This window comes from Centroberyx affinis, unplaced genomic scaffold, assembly GCF_046629955.1.
Source record: "Centroberyx affinis isolate AG114_WGS23_722 - 3 ecotype Tasmania unplaced genomic scaffold, CSIRO-AGI_Caff_v1 ptg000290l_1, whole genome shotgun sequence".
Classification (NCBI taxonomy): domain Eukaryota; kingdom Metazoa; phylum Chordata; class Actinopteri; order Beryciformes; family Berycidae; genus Centroberyx; species Centroberyx affinis.
In genome coordinates this window covers 1-20,000 of record NW_027278969.1, presented here as the reverse complement: position 1 = coordinate 20,000, position 20,000 = coordinate 1, and the positions used below count along the sequence as shown (strand labels likewise).

The following is a 20,000-nucleotide window of genomic DNA, read 5'->3' as shown; positions in this document are numbered from 1 at the left end:
GTAGTTCCGTAGCACCGAAAATAGTCCCCGGCGTAATGAAGAATTTGATCCCATTTGAATTTGATTTGGTAATAACTACAACAGCCTGACTTTTCGTGGTAACAGATAGCGATTTTTCAAATGTAAACTATGTCTTTGTGAGCTGTATTTCAAGGTTTTTAACTTACAGTTGGAGCCAATGACTTCCGGGTTGAAGGCTAAAAACGGTACGTGGGAAGTCAGAAAGTAACGGGAGTTGAGCAAACACATTGCTGATTTTGTTATTTTCATAGGATTTGTTGACGGTAAGCAATGCATTAAAAAACACCAGCCTTATCCTTTAAATTAGTGATGAGAATAATAATAATAATACCTTTATTTATATAGCGCTTTTCAAAACAAGTTACAAAGCACTTTACATACAATTAGAAAAAAGGCAATGGGCAAACAGTAAATAAAATTATTATGATAAAATACAACAAAAGATAATAAAACAAACAGTAGAATCAAACAACAGACAGTAAAATCAGTAAAAAGCAAGTCTAAAATAGTGAGTTTTTAGAAGTGACTTAAAAGAAGACAATGTGTTAGCTTCCCGGATCTCCTCCGGCAGGTCATTCCATAACTGAGGGGCCCGAACAGAAAAGGCCCGATCACCTTTAGTTTTAAGGTTAGACCGTGGAATGGCCAGGAATGACCTATCAGAGGATCTCAGGTTGCAGTTGGGCTTGTAGGAGTTCAGGAGGTCAGCTATATATTCTGGAGCTAACCGGAATAGTGGGAGCCAATGAAGAGATTTTAAAACCGGTGAGATGTGTTCTCTCTAGTTCGACCTGGCTATGAGTCTGGCTGCGGCATTTTGAATCAGCTGAAGTTTAATGAGGTTTTGTCGTGTGAGGCAGGAGAAGAGTGCATTGCAGTAATCTAACCGGGATGAGATGAATGCAGATGAGATGATGGCAGATAAGAATGACCTAATTTTTGAAATTTTTCAAAGTTGGAAAAAAACATGATTTGACAACAGAATTAATATGCTGGTCGAAATTGAGATGGTTATCAAAGATGATACCGAGGTTTCTACAAGAGTTAGTAATGTTAGATGAGAGGGGACCAAGATGGGAGGAAATGTCATTCTGTGATTAGTCTGGACCATATGATAATGATCTCGGATTTTTCTGAAGAAACTGAAGAAAATTTGATGCCATCCAGTTATTGATATCTGCAATGCACATGTGGGGGTTGTTTAATTGATTGGTGTCATTAGTGTCAAAGGAGAGATATAATTGTGTGTCATTGGCATAGAAATGGTAACTGATATTGTGTTTTTTAATAATATGACCAAATGGTAGCATATAAATGGAAAATAGTAAGGGCCCAGAAGGAACCTAGAAGTGCTTGATACCTAGTTGTATACACTATGTGAATATCACGTTACAAGTCATGAGTAACAAGCCCAATGCTGGTCATTCCTATCATCAGACTAGTTTTATCTGAAATTACTACCATCAGGTTACTTATGTTTTTATAAGTAATGTGGGGACAATTAAGACAGTAGCTTAAATGTTATAGCAGTGGGCTTGTGATCAGAAGGTCCCAGGACTGTCAGGGTAAATCTGGGTGGGGGGTGCAGTCGATGACGTGTAACTCTCCCTCCCCCAGGTCGATGCTGTGAAAACAAATGTGTTCTCTGTAAACCTGCCAAGTTAGAATAATTACAATTATTTTGATTACCAGCATGAAATATGTATGGCATGTATGGTATTGGGATGAAAAGAAAGTCACCGAGTTACCAAACCAACACATTCTGACTGGCTGTGATGAAACTGTCCCCTCCTTGTTGTTGCTCCTAGCTGTCTGGCTCTCTGCCTAATCACTGTGTGATTATGTGTGTGTGTATGTGTGTGTCTGTGTGTGTGCAAGAGAGAGAGAGAAAGAGAAATAGAGAGAGAGAGAGAGAGTGAGAGAGAGAGAGAGAGAGAGTTGTGGCTCACTGGATGATTGAGAGTAGCAATTAGAGACTTAATTAGTGGCTATCACAAACACACACACACACACACACACGCACGCACACACGCACGCACACAAATACACTCTCATAATAAGGCAAGAAAATACTGTACACACACACAGTGTGTGTGTGTGTCTGTGTATGTGTGTGTGTTTACCAGATACCATAATATGATTCCATCCACGTTTTAAGTGTTTAATTGGCTTTTAAATCCCGCTATGTAATTATACAGCTTTGACACACACATACATACACACACACACACACACACACACACACACACACACACATATATAGACTCACAGACACTCACACAGATGCATACACACATGAGAATGCACACGCACACGCACACACATACCCCTACACACACAGCTGTTCATTAGCATGATGGTTTTAGTTCTGTCTTCCTCTAATCACATCATGTTTACATTTCAAATGAGAGGAAATTCTGCATTGCCACAAACACACACACAGGCCCGCCCACCCACGTGCACACACCCACACACACACACACACTTACATACACACACACACACACACACACACATCATTTAAGTTTCAACTTGCTCTAATCATATCATGTGTACATTTCAAATGAGAGAGAAATGCAGCATCGCCACACACATGCAGCATGCACACACACACACACACAGCCAGCGTAACATATAGACACACACAAACATACGCGACATGCTCTCGCCTCCTCTCTCCTGCTCTTACACACACACACACACACTCAGACACACACACACACACACACCCCTCATTAAGTTCCAGCAGTATGTGCGAGTATTATTCAAATGAGCCTTGCAGCATTTTAGTGCAGTTTCATCGTTGATTGGTTTGAGATTTCGCTGCCTTTAATTTGATAAAAGCAGGGCAAACATGAAGTCTGCCAAAATAACTGGCTTTGAATGGTGTTAAAACAGATCATGCGTGTGTGTGTGTGTGTGTGTGTGTGTGTGTGTGTGTGTTTCTGGCTGACAGCGTGTGTGTGTGTGTGTGTGTCTAAATGAGTGCAGATCAAACAGTGTGTGATTTTCTCTCTCTCTTTGAGCCATAAAGCGATGAGACATGACAGTAGCGTACAGCCAGAATGTCCATCAAGGCTATGCTTATGTACTGTATATGTGTGTATCTAGGTATATGTGTATGTATGTCTATGTGTTTATAATATGCATATATGTCTATCTTTGCGTATATACTGTATATACGTGTATTTCTGTATGTGTATTTATCTGTATATGGCATCCTGCTGTGAGTTAGAGAGACAACTCCCTGCATCTGATATCATTACTACCAAAGCTTCCAAACCCGCTTATATCAACTAAACTTCTAGGGACAAAGTGAAAACGACTGATGACTGACAAGATATTATTATTCGGTCAGTGTGATAATTTATCAGATGTAGATCACCAAACTATCAGCTTAGAGGGAACATTGGTCCTGAATTCTCCTCTAAGATGTCTTTTTCAATATGGCTTCCAAATAGATTTCTGGTTTTTTTTGCTTGATCTTTGCTCTCCCTTATAGCGATAAATACTACAAGATCAAATTTGGACTCACTTATGCTGACCTGCCTGGTTTGGTGTAGTGGATTCAAACCCAGGAGCGTTCAAACCTTTTGTTGTGATTGTCTGGGGAGGTTAGAACCCCCCAGTCAAAGTCAATTAAAGTCAATTGTTAATGTAACGCCTTACCACCCAACCTGTAGTTTGATCTAACCTGTCTGTCTGTGTGTCTGTCTGTGTGTCCAGACCTGCAGTCCAAGGCTGCCGACTTGAACCAGACTCTCTCTCGGAGAGACGGAGCTCCGGAGAAAAGCCTGAAGGAGATGAAGGAGGAGATCCAGACCATGCTAGCCGAGATGAGAAAACGACAGCTGGGAGGGAAGAAGGGCTTCGCAGAGGAGGAGATGGAGTATGCACACACACACACACACACACACACATACACATACACACATCTTGCATCTTTCTCCCTCGCATAGTGAAAAAAAACTGATTCGGAGAAAACTGAAGACGCAGACTTTCTTTCTTTCTCTCTTTCTCTCTCCGTCTTTCTCTCTTTCTTTCTCTCCGTCTCTCTTCCTCTAAGGTGTTTCTGTTGTCACCAAAGACATTAGGAATAAACAGCTTCCACCGAACAGACAGTTGATTGCTACATATCCTAAAGCCATTACTCTCTGCTAATGTTTTAACAAAGTCTCTCGCTCTCTCTCTCTCAAGGCGTTTGATGGAATTTGTTATCTTTCTCCATCCTTCCTTTCTTTCCCCTCCCTCTCTCTCTCTCTCTCTCTCTCTCTCTCTGCCTGTCTCTTTCAGCAGTAAATGTTGACGAGGTCGATGAGTTAATTAAAACTAGCGCCGTGGGGGGGAGAGAGAGAGAGAGAGAGAGAGAGAGAGAGGGACAGAAAGAAAGAAGAAAAGGCAGCGAGAAAGAAATTCAACGAGGCAGAGAAGGAGCGAGAGATGGACAGAGAGAGAGAGAGAGAGGAAAGAAAGACAGAGAGAAATTGCCGCCGCCACTGAATGACTTGTCTGTCCGTCTGCGGTTGATTATTTGACTAAACCCTGAGGGGAGAATTCAGCTGGAGAAGAACACACACACATCAACCAATGTTAAAGGGGCATTTCAGCAAAATAAACAAAGCTGATATAGTTTCATACTGTACATTTTATATTTTCTATATTTCTTCATTTTTGCCTCAGTATACTCTCTAGCTGTTATCCTGCACACCCTGCATGCATACTGTGATTTCCACTATTCATTCATATAGCCGGTTGTGTTATGCTTAACGCCCCCTCCCATTGGCTCTATTCTTATTTATATTCGATTTTCTTCTTCGCCCGTTCCCCACGGGGATCATTAAAGTTTCATCTAATCCAATCATTACCTCGCACATATCCCCAAAACTGTGGGAAACAGTCCTCCGAGTGATGTCAACCGGAGGACACTAGATCCTTGTTGTCTTAATTAAGGCTGAAGGTGAAAAATAAGCCTCATTAAGGGATGCTATGGTAAACATATGGTTATTAAACTCTTTTAAATACTTGGAGAGCGATTTAGGTTTTATGGGAATTCAAATCAAAGCAAAGTGTTATGAACAAATTTGCAATGAACTTAAAGGCCGCAGTGGAAATCTTGATGGGGGAATCAACTACACTCAAGGTAAGAATAAAATTAATGAAATGGATGATTGGTGAAATGCCCCTTTATCAGAGCTTGATTTTTATTATTTTTTCAGTTTAGTTGTATTGTCAGCTCTCAGTATCTGATGCTTTCAGTTACCCATCTCCAGCTGCATTGAACTGAATGCATACTAGCAAGGATGGAAAATGGACACTTTAACATCAAACACACACACACACACACACACACACACACACACCGACAGAGCCCATGTCTGTAGGTTTTAGTCGTCCTTAGTATCTGGTTCTTTGCCAATGTGTGCTGCTGCTAATACAGCATGCACTGCTGCAGTGTACATTAACATACACACACGCTCCTCTACCCACCCACCCTGTTACACACACAGACACACATGCAAACACACACGCAAACACACACACACACACACATTAGTCTGATGATATTTGAAATGTTTTACACTGCTACAGTTTAATCTAACTTTGCCTCAGGGGTCAATAGAAGAAAATCGGCAATTTCATTCCAACATTTCAACATTCAGTCTTATAGAGTGATTATTGTCTTCAGACTAGCAGAGGCTCTGTCAAGCATTACAATAACTGTTCTCCTCCTCCTCTCCTCTCCTCTCCTCTCCCCTCCTCTCCTCTCCTCTCCTCTCCTCTCCTTTCCTCCCTCTCCTCTCCTCTCTTCTCCTCCTCTCCTCTCCTGTTTACTCCTCCCCTCTTTTAAGGTGATTTTCGTCTACCCTTCTCTTCTCTTCTCTTCTCTTCTCTTCTCTTCTCTTCTCTTCTCTTCTCTTCTCTTCTCTTCTCTTCTCTTCTCTTCTCTTCTCTTCTCTTCTCTTCTCTTCTCTTCCCCTCTCTTCTGCACTTGTTCCCTTGCACTAAGCGGTTCTGCACTTGTTCCCTTGCACTAAGCAGCTGGGATTGCTACATTCACACTGTATATTGACTTATTCTACTGAATGAAACTAAGCTAAATGGCCAAACTGTAATCCTAAATATCCTCCTCTCATTTCTCCTCCTCCCTTCAGTCTAGCAGAGGAGTTGTATCAGAAAGTGAAGCGGTTGTTTGGTGACCCCCATCAGGCCACAGAGGACCTGAAGGCAGAGGTAATACAACAAATTCAGCTAAAATAATGTTCTATTCTATTCTGTTCTATTGTAAAATAATGCTCTTCCCCAGGTAACAGGGAAGCTGTCGGACCATGAGGCGAAGCTCCAGGAGGCCCAGGATCTAGTTCACTCTGCCCAGGGAAAGACGAGGGAGGCTGGGATACTGGCCGCGCAAAACCAGGCTAACCTCACCGCCCTGGAGGTAGAGATACACACACACACACACACACACACACACACCATAAAACCGTGTGCGTACTTGCTCAAATACACACTCTCACCGAGTGCTAAATATTTGCCTGCACTTGTCATCAGAGTTTGGTGATAATATTGCAATTTCTTTTCCCCGTAGCAAGTAGTGAAATGAATTACTATTTCAATGATTTATCATTTCAATTTCAGTCATAATGTTAGATTATTACTATCACATTACCAATCAAAAGATAAGCCATTATTTTTGTTTTTAAATATCAGATTGAAGTCGAATTACCATAAAACTATATCCCACCCCTGTCCCCATATTCGTTTTCATTATAATTAGTTGTCATCCTCTCACACTTGAGCTAGCTCAGATGACAAATGGAAGAAAAGTTGACTTCTCTGGGTGGAAAAATGTACACTACTTGATTTTATTGAATTGAACATCAACACTTTTGAAGTAATGAGTAATGGATTACTTTTTTTGAGTAAGAATCCCAGCACTGGTATTCAACCTTTTTGCCTCCAGCCTCCTAAAACCAAAACGGTCTCTCTTTAGTCTTTTCTGCTCTGCTTCATTAAATCCCAAAGAGTGGAGCATCTTACCGTCTATTCATCTCAGACACCAATTATTCTTATTTTCCCTTTTCATCCTTTTGAGTGTGATTCATCATCAAGGGAAGCTCGGAGGCAGCACAAATTCCTAACTGAGCAAAACAACAAGCATTCATCGCAAAGATTATTATACATGTCCTAGAGGAAGTGTTCTGCAGTGAGCACACACACATACACTCTCTCCATCTCCTCCTTTCTTTATATCCGTCTTTGTCTTTCTCCCTGACCCTGCGGTTTTTTGTTCTACAGAGAAAGCATTATGCAGTTAACAGTGGAATACACACAATTGACTTTTCTGCTATTTAATCAAAGCACTAAGTGTGTTTTTATTTTTTTGAAACCTGGAAATCTTTTTTGCCATGAAAAGGTTCTTATAACCCGTCTGTAAAGAAGATTTCTCTGACATTCTTATGGGAAAAGTTTCAGTTTACATTTGACTTGAGCGAATTGATCGCCACCACTGCTACACACACATACACACAGAGACTCACACTCTCTCTCTGTCACACTGCTTGGTCTCCATCCAAGGATTTATGTATTATGATGTATTGAATTAGAAAGCCTGAATGGAGATTCACTGACATAGGATTGGCGTGACCGGCCCAACAAATGGTTAAATCTCATTGCAAAACAGTTGAAAAGCATCTGTGGACATTCTGAAATGTTGTTTATAAAATATCTGTCCACCTCATCCTCCCAGAACAATTGTGGCACTGTTAACCCCATGTTAAAGGCAGCCATCATGGTTGTATGGCATTAGTTGGAGCACTGGAATATTGTCTAATGCATGTCTTTTTCATTTTGGGACGTCATGAAATATAACATTATCTGACAACAACTTGGCCAACATTAATCAGTTCTTGAAAAGTGCTTTCCATTTTCTTGCGGATGTGTCATTTTCGATGTTCTTCATTCAGGAATCCTATTTAGTCGCTTCAACCCAGCTGATGGAAAAGCTTGCTCAAAATTCACTTGACAGTTGGATGGAAACATAGCTACTGACCCCGCATTGTTGTTTTACAGAGGAAGCGTTCTGCAGTGAGCGGAGTCAAACAAGGAGCCCAGGAAGTCCTTGGAGAAGGAGAACGTCTACTGGCTGAAGCTAACCAGTTCTCTGACAACATCAACAAGGAGATAGAGGTACCAGAGACAACCTGGTAGAAACGTACAGAACAAGGAGATAGAAGTACCAGAGACAACCTGGTAGAATCTTACAGAACAAGGAGATAGAAGTACCAGAGACAACCTGGTAGAAACATACAGAACAGAACAAGGAGATAGAAGTACTAGAGACAACCTGGTTGAAACTTACAGAACAAGGAGATAGAGGTACCAGAGACAACCTGGTAGAAACTTACAGAACAAGGAGATAGGAGTACCAGAGACAACCTGGTAGAAACATACAGAACAAAGAGATAGAAGTACCAGAGACAACCTGGTAGAAACATACAGAACAAAGAGATAGAAGTACCAGAGACAACCTGGTAGAAACATACAGAACAAAGAGATAGAAGTACCAGAGACAACCTGGTAGAAACATACAGAACAAAGAGATAGAAGTACCAGAGACAACCTGGTAGAAACTTACAGAACAAGGAGATAGAAGTACCAGAGACAACCTGGTTGAAACTTAACAGAACAAGGAGATAGAGGTACCAGAGAGGTAGAAACTTACAGAACAAGGAGATAGAGGTACCAGAGAGGTAGAAACATACAGAACAAGGAGATAGAGGTACCAGAGAGGTAGAAACTTACAGAACAAGGAGATAGAAGTACCAGAGACAACCTGGTAGAAACTTCGAAGACCTCCCTATAACCTTCTTTAGAACTTCATTCTATTCTTGGTCCTTCTGCCTGAGGCCAAGTCCCAGCTTCAACAAGGAGGAGAGGTACTAGAAAACATCCATAAGCTTGTAAAAGAGTGACTTAAAACTTTCTGGTTCCTTAGAATATAGAATGGAATATATAGAATATAGAGTATATCAATCAATTTGAGGTCAAATCACAGGTCTCAATATAAGTGAGTGAAGCGTCTATTTCCTCTCCTCTCTCTGTCTGTAGGACTTGGAGGAGATGGAGAGAGAGTTGGGTCCTCTCCACGACCAGCTGGACTTCAAAGTCAGCCGCCTCACCGACGGTCTGAGTGACGGCAGCCTGGCCAATCACGTGCTCGACGCCGAGAAACACGCCCAGCAGCTGAACGAATCCGCTGGCATCCTGGACGGGTAGACACACACACCTTAACACTACTTAAACCCCAACTGTACTTAACTCCCGACAAGTTCAGAACAAAGACGTATGATGGTACAGGAGGCCTCTGTAACTTTTTTTTAAACCTCCATTGATTCAGTTTTTAATTGCTTAACAAAATGTGTATACAGGCATAGAAAGAGAAATGACAAATGATTTGAAAACGCATACCCCTCCTCTTCATTTCTCGCTCTCCTCTTGATCTCTCCTCTCCTCTCCTCTCAGTATTTTGGCTGAAGCTAAGAATCTCTCCTTCAATGCGACAGCTGCCTTCAAGGCCTACAGTAACATAAAAGCGAATGTCGACGCGGCAGAGAAAGAGGCGAAGGCAGCCAAACAGAGAGCTACCGAGGCACTGGCACTGGTGAGAGGATACGCACACACACACACACACACATATCCACTTACATTTATGTGGAGTCTGAAGCTGCTCGGTGATTTTGGTGGCTGTCTTTGATCTCTACATGGGTGTTGCACGGAGTAGAGAGACCATGTTTTAACCAGATGACCTGGGTTCAAGCCCCTTGGTTGGCCAGCAAACAAAAGAACATTTTCCTACAGGGATTAATAAAGTATTCCATTATTTCAGCCATGTTATCAGTTCAGTAGAACAATGTGTGCCTCACCTCCAGAAAATCATCCTGGGCTCTGTTAGTCTCCTTTTCCATCTTTTCCAATGCATTTTCTATTGCAGCATTGTAAGCAGCAGTAAATGTTCACTAATACAGTCTGACCTGTCTAGGTATCTGAAAATTAGATATTTGCATTTGGTATAACTTTATGGTATAACTTTATTATCAATTAAATAAATAATGTGACAAAGTGACCAGTCTCCACCCTACACTTAATGGGATCAATAGGAAATAGGAAACTCAATTTGTTGGCCAGTATTCTTTATAGATGTGGAAATGTCCTGATGAGAGGTTACTGATGTTCCCTGTATCTGTGATGCGTTTGAGGCCTGCTGTTCCTGTGGGCGTTTTCAACCTGCTGATTTCACTTACTGCTGTGAGTGAAATACTGCTGAGCAACACTCACTGCTGAAATCTGAGTTTGAGGTTGACCTCTACCACACTTTGAGAGAGAGAGAGAATGAGAGAGTAACAAATTTTGTTTAACATTTAATATTACAAATATTGTATTTCAGGTGTTCTCTGACAACATCAACAAGGAGATAGAGGTACCAGAGACAACCTGGTAGAAACTTACAGAACAAGGAGATAGAAGTACCAGAGACAGAGAGTAAAATTAGACTGTAAGTCTCTGGGTGGAGAAGGGTGGAGAAGATCAACAATTATTTATATAATGTAATAATTTAAAAGAACTAGACCCAAAAGCAAAATCACACTGTTGCCTTCTACAAGCCAGAGGTAATGCTCCTGGCAATTTTACTTACACCTGAAATACAATATGTGTAATATTAAATGTTTTGGGGTCTTGGCAGTCAGAGCAGTTGCTCATTCTGTTACTGCTCCAATTGGCTGGCTCCACCTCTCTAACCCTGATTGGTTGAGTCCAGAATCTATGTAGAGACTGGAGCAAAATCTAACTGGCTGGTAAAAAGGGTTCCCAGTTAGGAACTGTGTCAAATTGGCAATTTCGGTTTTTCACCCTTACATCTCAGAGTGCTAAAATATGCTGGGAATACTGGGAAAAAGACACTCTCTAGGATAGCGATCCCCTTTGGCAAAATAACTTGCAAATGTTATATGTAACAACATAACGTTATTAATAACATCATATTTGACGCTGTTTACTGTGATCACTGGTGGTATGATTTACAGCTGAGAATCATCAGCAGTAACCAAGTCTCCATAATCCCACTGGAGACTGTGCTTATTGATGATGTCATTAGTTAACTCTTCTCAAGGATTTTATTGATTTTTTTCTCATGTTGTGACAGTGAAGAGACAAGAAAAGGAAAAAACACACACACACACACACACCTCTTGTATATGCTAAAAGTACACTGTTATGACCGTATCTGCATAGCTAGAATGCTACCTCTGTGTGTGTGAGAGAGAGAGAGAGAGAGAGAGAGAGAGAGAGAGAGAGCATACTTGTGATACAGATACTCGGTCATGAAAGTGTACTTTCAGCACAAGAGGTAGCGTGTGTGTGTGTGTGTGTGTGTGTGTGTGTGTGTCCTGCATGCGGTAACAGTAATGTAAGCTCTCACTCTCTATTAGTCATGGCTGAGAGATCAAAGCACTCCTCTGTCCCTCTCTTTCCTTCCTTTCTTCTCCTCTCTCCCTCTCTCGCTCTCTCTCTCTCTCTCTCGCTCTCTCTCTCTCTCTCTCTCGTTCATTATCATGACCACACACACCTGAAGTCTCCTCTTTCCTTCCTCTCTCGTCTTCTTTTCTTAATTTATTCGCTTTTCTCTTCCTTCCTCCTCTGCCCTCCCTGTTCCTCTCCTCATTTCATTCTTTTTTCATTCTCCTGTCCTTTCCTTTCCTTTCCTTTTCTTTTCCTCCATCTCCTTTCCTTTTCCTTTCCTTTCCTTCCCCTTTCCTTTCCTATGTCTCCTTTCCTTTCCTCTTCCTTTCCTATTTTTTTCTGTTCATTCTCATGCTTTTCTACCTTCCCTGTTTTATTTATTTATTTTCTTTCTTCTTCTTTTCACTGAGACCCCCTCCCTCATTTTTCTTTTCTTTTGCCATCTGTTTTTCTTTTTTCTCTCTCTCTCTCTCTCTCTCTCTCTCTGGTTTCATTCCCTCTGGCCATGAAGGGGTGAAGGGCAGAAATAAGAAAGGGGTAAAAAGAGAGTTGGATGGAGGCAGAGAAAAGAAAGAAAGAAGAAAGGAACAAGGGTTGGAGGTGTATTTAAGTCAATTGAACACCTTTCTTAGAATATCATTTAATGTAGTCGGTAATGTAAAGTAGTTGTGCTTTGATCTTACAATAAGGTATGCAGATTACTGCACCCACTGTACAGCTGTGTGTGTGTGTGTGTGTGTGTGTGTGTGTGTGTGTGTGTGTGTGTGTGTGTGTATTGTTGTGCCGACCCATGCTCTTATGAAATGTTTTGGCTTGTTTTATTTTCATTTATTCACTTTTTTGTTTTTGTGTGTGTTGGAAGACATTGTTCAATATCTGTGATGGGATGCAGATTATTCTGGAGAAATGTCTCAGAGTGGGTGTGTGGAGTCACATCTTTTCTTCTGTCGTGTGTGTGTGTGTGTGTGTGTGTGTAGGCTTCAGGTCCAGAGGTCCCAGTTAAGGAGGCAGCCAAAGGTTCCCTCCAAAAGAGTAACAAACTGTTGAACCAAGCTAAACAACTTCAGAATGATGTCAAAGGTACTGTGTGTGTGTGTGTGTGTGTGTGACTTTCTCCTGTGAGAGTTCCATAATGCAAGACTATACAATAACTAAACTATACAATAATGTATGTAAAGATAACGAAAATAATATGTAAAAAATAGTTAAGTGTTAATGTATTGCATTTAAAACAATACAGAGAAATCATTGGGCTTCTAATTGTGGTTTAAATAATAATTGTGTAGTTAATGAATTGATTACAATAATAATTAGCATGAGTATTTTTTCAGTTCTGCCATTGTTACTGTCACTCTTCATCTCTCTCTCTCTCTCTCTCTCTCTCTCTCGCTCTGTATTGCTGTCACTCTACCTTTTTTTGAGAACTGTTTTTATTAGTAGGCGGCCTTGGCTTCAACTCAAACCATCACTGTTATCTCTGTGTGTGTGTGTGTGTGCGTGTGTGTGCGTTTTTGTGTGTGTGTGTGTGTGTGTAGAGAACGCAGCCAGTGTGGCCGGGTTGAAGGGAAGAGTTAAAGCAGCCAGAGACAAAAACAAAGACCTGCTCAAAGCTGTCAACGCAACCATGGCAACGCTCAACGCTATCCCCAATGGTAAGACTGCAGGAATACACTGTCTGTGTTTGTGTGTGTGAGAGAGAGAGAGCGTGTGGATCAATATCAGTGTAGCACTGCGTCGAGAGAGGTCAGCTGCTCTGGTAAACTCAGCTTGACACATGTCAATATTCACAGACACGCAGAAACACACACAGAAATACACTGCAGTGGTAGTGAGGTTGTTGAACCGAAGTGGAAGGAGAATGCACGATCGAGTTAGTAATCACCACACACATATCATAAGTCCCAAGGGTGAACACAACTTGTTCAATTCTTGTTCAAATCCCTGCAGATAAATTAAGGCTGGGGTCACATTAGAGGATTATCAGGCTGAATTCCACCAGATTTTACATCCCGAACTTGGGAGGGGAAATCCCGATTAGAGACTTGGTTAGGACCGATAGCCAATGCTACAGCCACAGATCCATGTATATAAATATAATACATTTCATCTGTGTGTGTGTGTGTATTTGTATCTGTCTTGCGTTCCCTGACAGACACAGCAGCGAAGCTAGCAGCCACCAAGGCCGTAGCGGCCGATGCGAACGCCACGGCCATAGACGTCCTGGAGCGCCTGGGGGATCTGAACCTGCGGCTCCGCGGCCTGCAGAGGAACTACAGCGACCTGGAGGACACCGTCAACGCAGCCAATCAGATGATCCAGGACCCCGAGAAAAACAGTAAAGACCTCCACTTTTGGCCAGCTGCACCGTAGTACAGTATCAGTGAGAACACTTTCAACTGGCGGTTCTCACGATAAAGACAGCAGTAAAATTTCTCGATTTGGCCCATTCTAATAGAAAGTCAGTATTGCTTTTTATAGTATAGCTTTTATAGTTACTATTACTAAAAACCATCAGGCCTTTTTCTATTGGCGAATCAAATGGAAAACAGTAGAAAGAACAGCAAGAACTGTTATTTCACTCCCGAAACCTTTTTCCAACACACCCGTGACTATAATGAGAGTCAACAAACATTTGTGTCCCAAAATGAATATGATATTTCCTTGTAATGAAACTCTTTATTTAAATGTGCTTGCCTTCACTTGGCTCCCCTCTGAGCTCATTTTCTGAAACTCCCAGTTTGGGGACGAGTGAAAGCAAGACGTTATTCCTGCAACTTATGTTCAGCTTAATGTCATGCAGCCCATTATTTATATTCATTACAATACATTTCTTTCTAGTCTTAAGATAGATGGTTGCATGTTGTTCATGTCTAGTACTGGATATTGAGCCATTGCTGTTGTATATTCAAATTAGGATGCTTTTCTTTCTTACTTATTTGAATTATAGGTCCTTTATGTGCTGAGTTCCATAAACCTAGTTATCATCTGACAGCATCATAAATAAGTGAAATATGATTTTATCACAACCCAAACCTGACATTTTGTCTCTGTCTCTCTGTTTTTTTTCACCCCCAACAGCTATCAGTATGTATATTTCACTTACCTCAACATAAGCTTTTATTATTATAAGTGGTGCACCAATACCATGTTGTAATGACCAAGTGTGAGTAATGCTGAGTCTTTACCAATGCTGAGAGCTTTTATTGACATTTGCTATTTAGGCCTTGCTGCAAAAATAGCATAGTCTGCAGAGTCATTATAAAAAATCATTTCACTATCATCAAGCAGCATTGTATTTATTGTTAGTTCTTGGTGTCTTTGGGCTTCATCAATACCAACTCCGTCAGCCTGCCCTGATAACTGACTTCAACAACAGTATTGGTGCACCACCTATTATCTTCACTAGTATTATTATCGCCACCTTTAATAGCCATATAGTTGCTTCTAATGATGCCTCTATTCTGTTCTGCTCTGCTAGAGCATGAGGGCTCCGTATAGCGCTGAACTTTCTTTCTTTCTTTCTTCCTCTCTGTCTCTCTTTCTTTCCTCTAGTCTTGAGCACTTGAATCTATAGCGTCGAAAAGTCTAATGCTTCCTTTCGGATAGTGAGCTACACTAATGGCTCGGCTCTCGCTGGCTGTCCCATCCTTCTCTCTCTCTCTCCATCTTTCTCCTCCTCCTTCCTCTCTGAGTAATACCAGCGATGTCCTTTCCTGCCATAATTTAGCATCTCTTCGCACTCTTCACACGCTTCCTCTTATAGCTACATCAGCTGCAATAAATAGGCCTGATGTTTAACTGCTGTACTGAGTGCTGTATCACCGCTGTCCCTTATCCCTCTCTCCTCAGTCCACGCTGCAGGAGCTAAAGTGAAGGACTTGGAGGACGAAGCTGATAGGCTGTTGGAGAAGCTGCAGCCAATCAAAAAGCTGCAGGACAATTTGAGGCGGAACATCTCACAAATCAAGGAACTCATCAACCAAGCTAGGAAACAAGCTAATTCAGTAAGTTGCTGATACATAATAAACGTTTATGTCAGCCTAAAAAGGTGGGCAAAATCTACTCTAAATCTAATCTACTAATACTATATTATATGTAAACTAACCTTATCTCTCTCTCTCTCCTTCCTCCTCCCAGATCAAAGTGTCGGTGTCGTCGGGCGGCGACTGTCTCCGTAGTTACCGCCCCGACATCCGGAAAGGGAGGTACAACACCATCATCCTCCACGTCAAGACCACCACAGCCGATAACCTGCTCTTCTACCTCGGATCTGCCAAATATGTACGTATACACACTTCTAGTGACAGTAGAAATAAGCACACACACACACACACACACACACTGTTAATTGTGTATGTACTGGATAGGCTCTACACACCTACTGTCCTACATAGGGTCTGCTTAATGTATACATATATTGACTTGTACTGTATGTGCATTGGCTGACAGAAACACACACACACACACACACACACACACACACACACACACACCAACATGCGTTGTGATTTGTCATGTATGTAGAGACCTAAAGGTATCATTAGGAATTGTTTTACTAGTCTAATTCCCTGTCCTCATACAAAACAATACTCATTTCCATGTTAATAATGTCATATATTGCGCATGGCTGCATGTTATTGCTCATTAAGCCTGAGTTGATGCATCTTTATGGCTCTGGAACAACCTGGTCAAACTTTGTCTATATATGCCTCTGGTACTATGCTGACAAACTAGAAAATGTTGTCGACAGTTTTTATTATTATTATTTTTTTTTTTATCAGTGTTTCATATTAGAACATTAATCATATTTATTATGATGTTTAGGATGCTGTACACTGTGTAGCATTTATCATACTTAAAGTGTCTGGGCTCAAAACTGAGCGCACGCACACACACACACACACAGAAATGCACAGACACAAACACACACAAGCATTCCTCTCTCTCTCTCTCTCTCTCTCTCTCTCTCTCTCTCTCTCTCTCTCTCTCTCTCACACACACACACACACACTACACATACTCCCAAAGTGTTTTGCCTAATACAAGAATAATTAATATGTCTATAGTCATATACTCTACTAATACACTTGTAAACACACGCACCCACCTGCTTTAAGGTAGCACAGACACACTGTGTGTGTGTGTGTACGCGCACGCACGCAAGTGTGTGTGTGTGTGTGTGTCCTAACGAGCAGCAGCAATTAACAGCAAGTTTATGTTGCTATCTGCTTTGGCCTGATTTCCCCTGAGAAATCACTGCTTTGCTCCATCTGACTGGGAAGTGTGTGTGAGTGTGTCTGTGTGTCTGTGTGTCGATGTGTCTGTGTGTTTTGTCTTTATATGTGACTCTCACTAATATTCTCTAATAGTGCATGATACCATATGAATAGTAATGCTCTGTGTGTGGTGTGTGTGTGTGTGTGTGCCTCTAACATTTCCCTAATAGTGTGTAATGCTAGCTGAATAATAACGATGTTGCCCTGTGATCTGTGATCTGTGCTAATGAATAATCGCCATTACCATGGAGAGACTAGAAAGATAAGTGAGTGTGTATTTGTGTGTGTGTGTGCGTCTTAAAATGTGACTCCCTAATAATCTCTAATAGTGCATAATACTATATGAATAATAATGCTCTGTGCGTGTGTGTGTGTGTGTGTGTGTGTGTGTGGTGTGTACCTCAGAGACAGCATCCAGATGAGAGCATATGCTCAAAATTCTCTTATTAATTTTTGGGCTCATACATAAGTAATAAGACCATTAATCAGAATACAGCAATATAGTGTGAAAAAAACACTTATAGAGACAACTAAAGAGAAAACTTCAGCCTGCGTACTCTTTGAATCCCAGTCCTCCTTTCACCTGGCATCAACATGCGTCCTGGCTGAGCAGACTGTACTGGGATAGTGCCAGAAGGCATCAGATTCACACAGAGATGCACCCAAGATGCATTAAAGATGTGATCAGCCAAACCACCTCTAGAGGCTTTCTATGTTGGAAACGCATGTGGCAACATTAACATCAAAGTGTAAACGCAATGCATCTCCAATCCACCTATAGCAACTACAGAAGCGGAATAAACTATAGAGAACGGATCCAACCAGGAAGACCAGGCCAAAAAGTAGCAGGGAGCACTGATAGTACCATTAAAACTACCTTAGTATTGAAAATGGTAAGATATTAAAATGTATAGTCAGGTTACTCATGGAGGAGAGTAAGAAGCTGATATGACTACTGAAGGTTCTCTTTTCTCTAACCAATTCAATTCTTTGACTGTAGTTCTTCATTTTACTTCAGTTTTATATATTAAAACCATACCTAGATGATTATTTTGTTTGAAAACACCTACAGTAAAATAGTACATCATCACCAATAAGGTAGAACAGTTCCAAAATTGTACATGAAACCCATTCAAACGGCAGTAAGAACGTAACAGACATCGTAATAACTTATGTGTGTGTTTGTGCTTCTGCATGCGTGTGTGTGTATGATATACACACACATATAATATACAGTATATATGCTTTGTGTGTCTCTCAGGTTGATTTCCTGGCCTTGGAGATGCGTAAGGGCAAGGTGAGCTTCCTGTGGGACGTGGGTTCAGGTGTAGGGAGAGTCGAGTACCGCACCTCACCATTCACGACGGGAACTGGCACAGGATAGAAGCCTATCGGTAAGAATCGGTAAGAAACATGTACACACACACACACACATGTACACGCATATACACACATGCTTCTTGTCTGTCTCACACATATGGACGTAGCACTTCTTATAAAAACATGCATCACAAGCCTACGTTGAAGATGGATACTGGCATTGCTTAGAGGCATACGGAAATGTTATATTTACACACACACATATGCATGCACAAACACACACACACACCAATCTAACTATCCGTGGTGGAAAGTGGCATCATATAGAGCAGGTATCATACACATGTACACAAACACTTTTTTTTTTTCAATTTAGAATAAAAAATGCCAGTTCAATATATTTGACAGCTTGTTATGCTAAGTACCAGCCAAGTTAAATACATTTTATTATACTTTTTTTTTTTTTCATTGTACAACTGTATTGATTTTACACACTTATACTGAACTCTAATTTGGTCATTTTCATGCCAAAACATTACAAAGACCCCAGAATTTTTTTTCTTGTCCGGGTGGAAAATCCTCTGACACGGCATTTAGATCATGGGACACTAAAACTCTCCACTGAAAACCAGACTGATGAAATTCTTTTAGTGTTAGCAGCTCTTAAGGCAGGATGACCCACCACTCCTATTCAGTGGTAGGGGAAACTCTGGGATACATTACTGTTTTCAAATGAAGACCAGAAAAAAAAGTGTGTTTTTCTGTAGCTGTGGTCAGGGAGGAACCTCTGTTGACGACACTGACCGGCCGATATCTGACATTTCATAAAAGGCCAATATCACACTCGCTGTAACCTAATCTAACCAAAATAGCAACAGTAAACCGACCCGGCAAGCAGCTGGCTAACCTCAGGATGTCATTTCATTCATGCCTTGTAGAAAATGTACGCCTTCACCTGGGAAATCAAGAGTTTACAGCCTCGTCGGCCCTCGCCACATCATTACATTGATACAGTGTAATCTAGCCGGTCTGATTTTTTTTCTCCGTGAAAGCCGAGGTTTTTGCTGCGCACAGATCGTACAACGCGAGACGCACTCTCCCACCGAGCGGAGGTCCCGCCTCGGCCTCGCTTTTTTTGTCCCGGAGATTTCCCCGAGGCTTGTTCCGAGGGGTATGGCGCACTCCATCAGTCTGAAAACGCACCCCTACATGACATAAAAACACCGTTTCTGCTGTAAAAACAAATTACAAGCTAGAAGATTCATCTGACCATAAAGCTTGCAGGTCCCACCGCTTTGCTGTGGTGCCACCAAGTGTTTTTATTCATCTTTAGCGCAGAGTTCATAAAGGCCGATTCCAGTTGGTTCCACACATTCAGTAGCTGTAAATGTCTACCAAGAGATACAGAAAGGCAAACAAAACAGCTATGCACTCTATTCTTACACTATCACCCTCTCTCTCTCTCTCTCTTTCTTCAGTAATGGGTTGAATGGTACCATATCAGTGTATCCGCTGGAAGGTTCCATGGCTGGTATGATGCCAACCCCGGCCAGTGCCAACTCACCCACGGCCTTCACCATCCTGGATGTTGACCAAAACGCCTACCTGTTTGTAGGAGGAATACTGGGCACTGTCAAGGTACCTGTCTGTCTGGTCTGTCTGTGGTAACAGTTTATAATCAATTTATAACATCAGTAATTGAAAGCAAGTAATGCTTATAAAAGTACTTAGCCCATCACTAAGTATTGTAAACCTCAGTTGCAGCTTTATAATAAGGGCCCAGGTAATGTTCACTTATGTTTTACGAACCACTTATTTACTATTTTCTAACCATTGTAAAATCAGTTGCCACTTTATAATAGTCCA

At 41.4% G+C, this 20,000-nt stretch overlaps 1 protein-coding gene across 1 annotated transcript in view; it reads left to right on the top strand.

The window, feature by feature from the left end:
• Positions 1-19,772, top strand: part of LOC139640726 (laminin subunit alpha-2-like) — a gene marked incomplete at its 3' end in the record, with an annotated part of 117,763 nt that extends 97,991 nt beyond the window's left edge. The window contains 15 exon segments of the mRNA XM_071514917.1: positions 3,748-3,910; positions 6,174-6,252; positions 6,326-6,457; positions 8,092-8,208; positions 9,130-9,293; positions 9,544-9,682; positions 12,516-12,618; positions 13,074-13,190; positions 13,691-13,873; positions 14,617-14,622; positions 15,388-15,542; positions 15,676-15,819; positions 18,076-18,154; positions 18,157-18,208; positions 19,613-19,772. Coding sequence (XP_071371018.1) covers positions 3,748-3,910; positions 6,174-6,252; positions 6,326-6,457; positions 8,092-8,208; positions 9,130-9,293; positions 9,544-9,682; positions 12,516-12,618; positions 13,074-13,190; positions 13,691-13,873; positions 14,617-14,622; positions 15,388-15,542; positions 15,676-15,819; positions 18,076-18,154; positions 18,157-18,208; positions 19,613-19,772 — 1,793 coding nt within the window.
• Between the last annotated feature and the right edge of the window lie 228 nt (positions 19,773-20,000).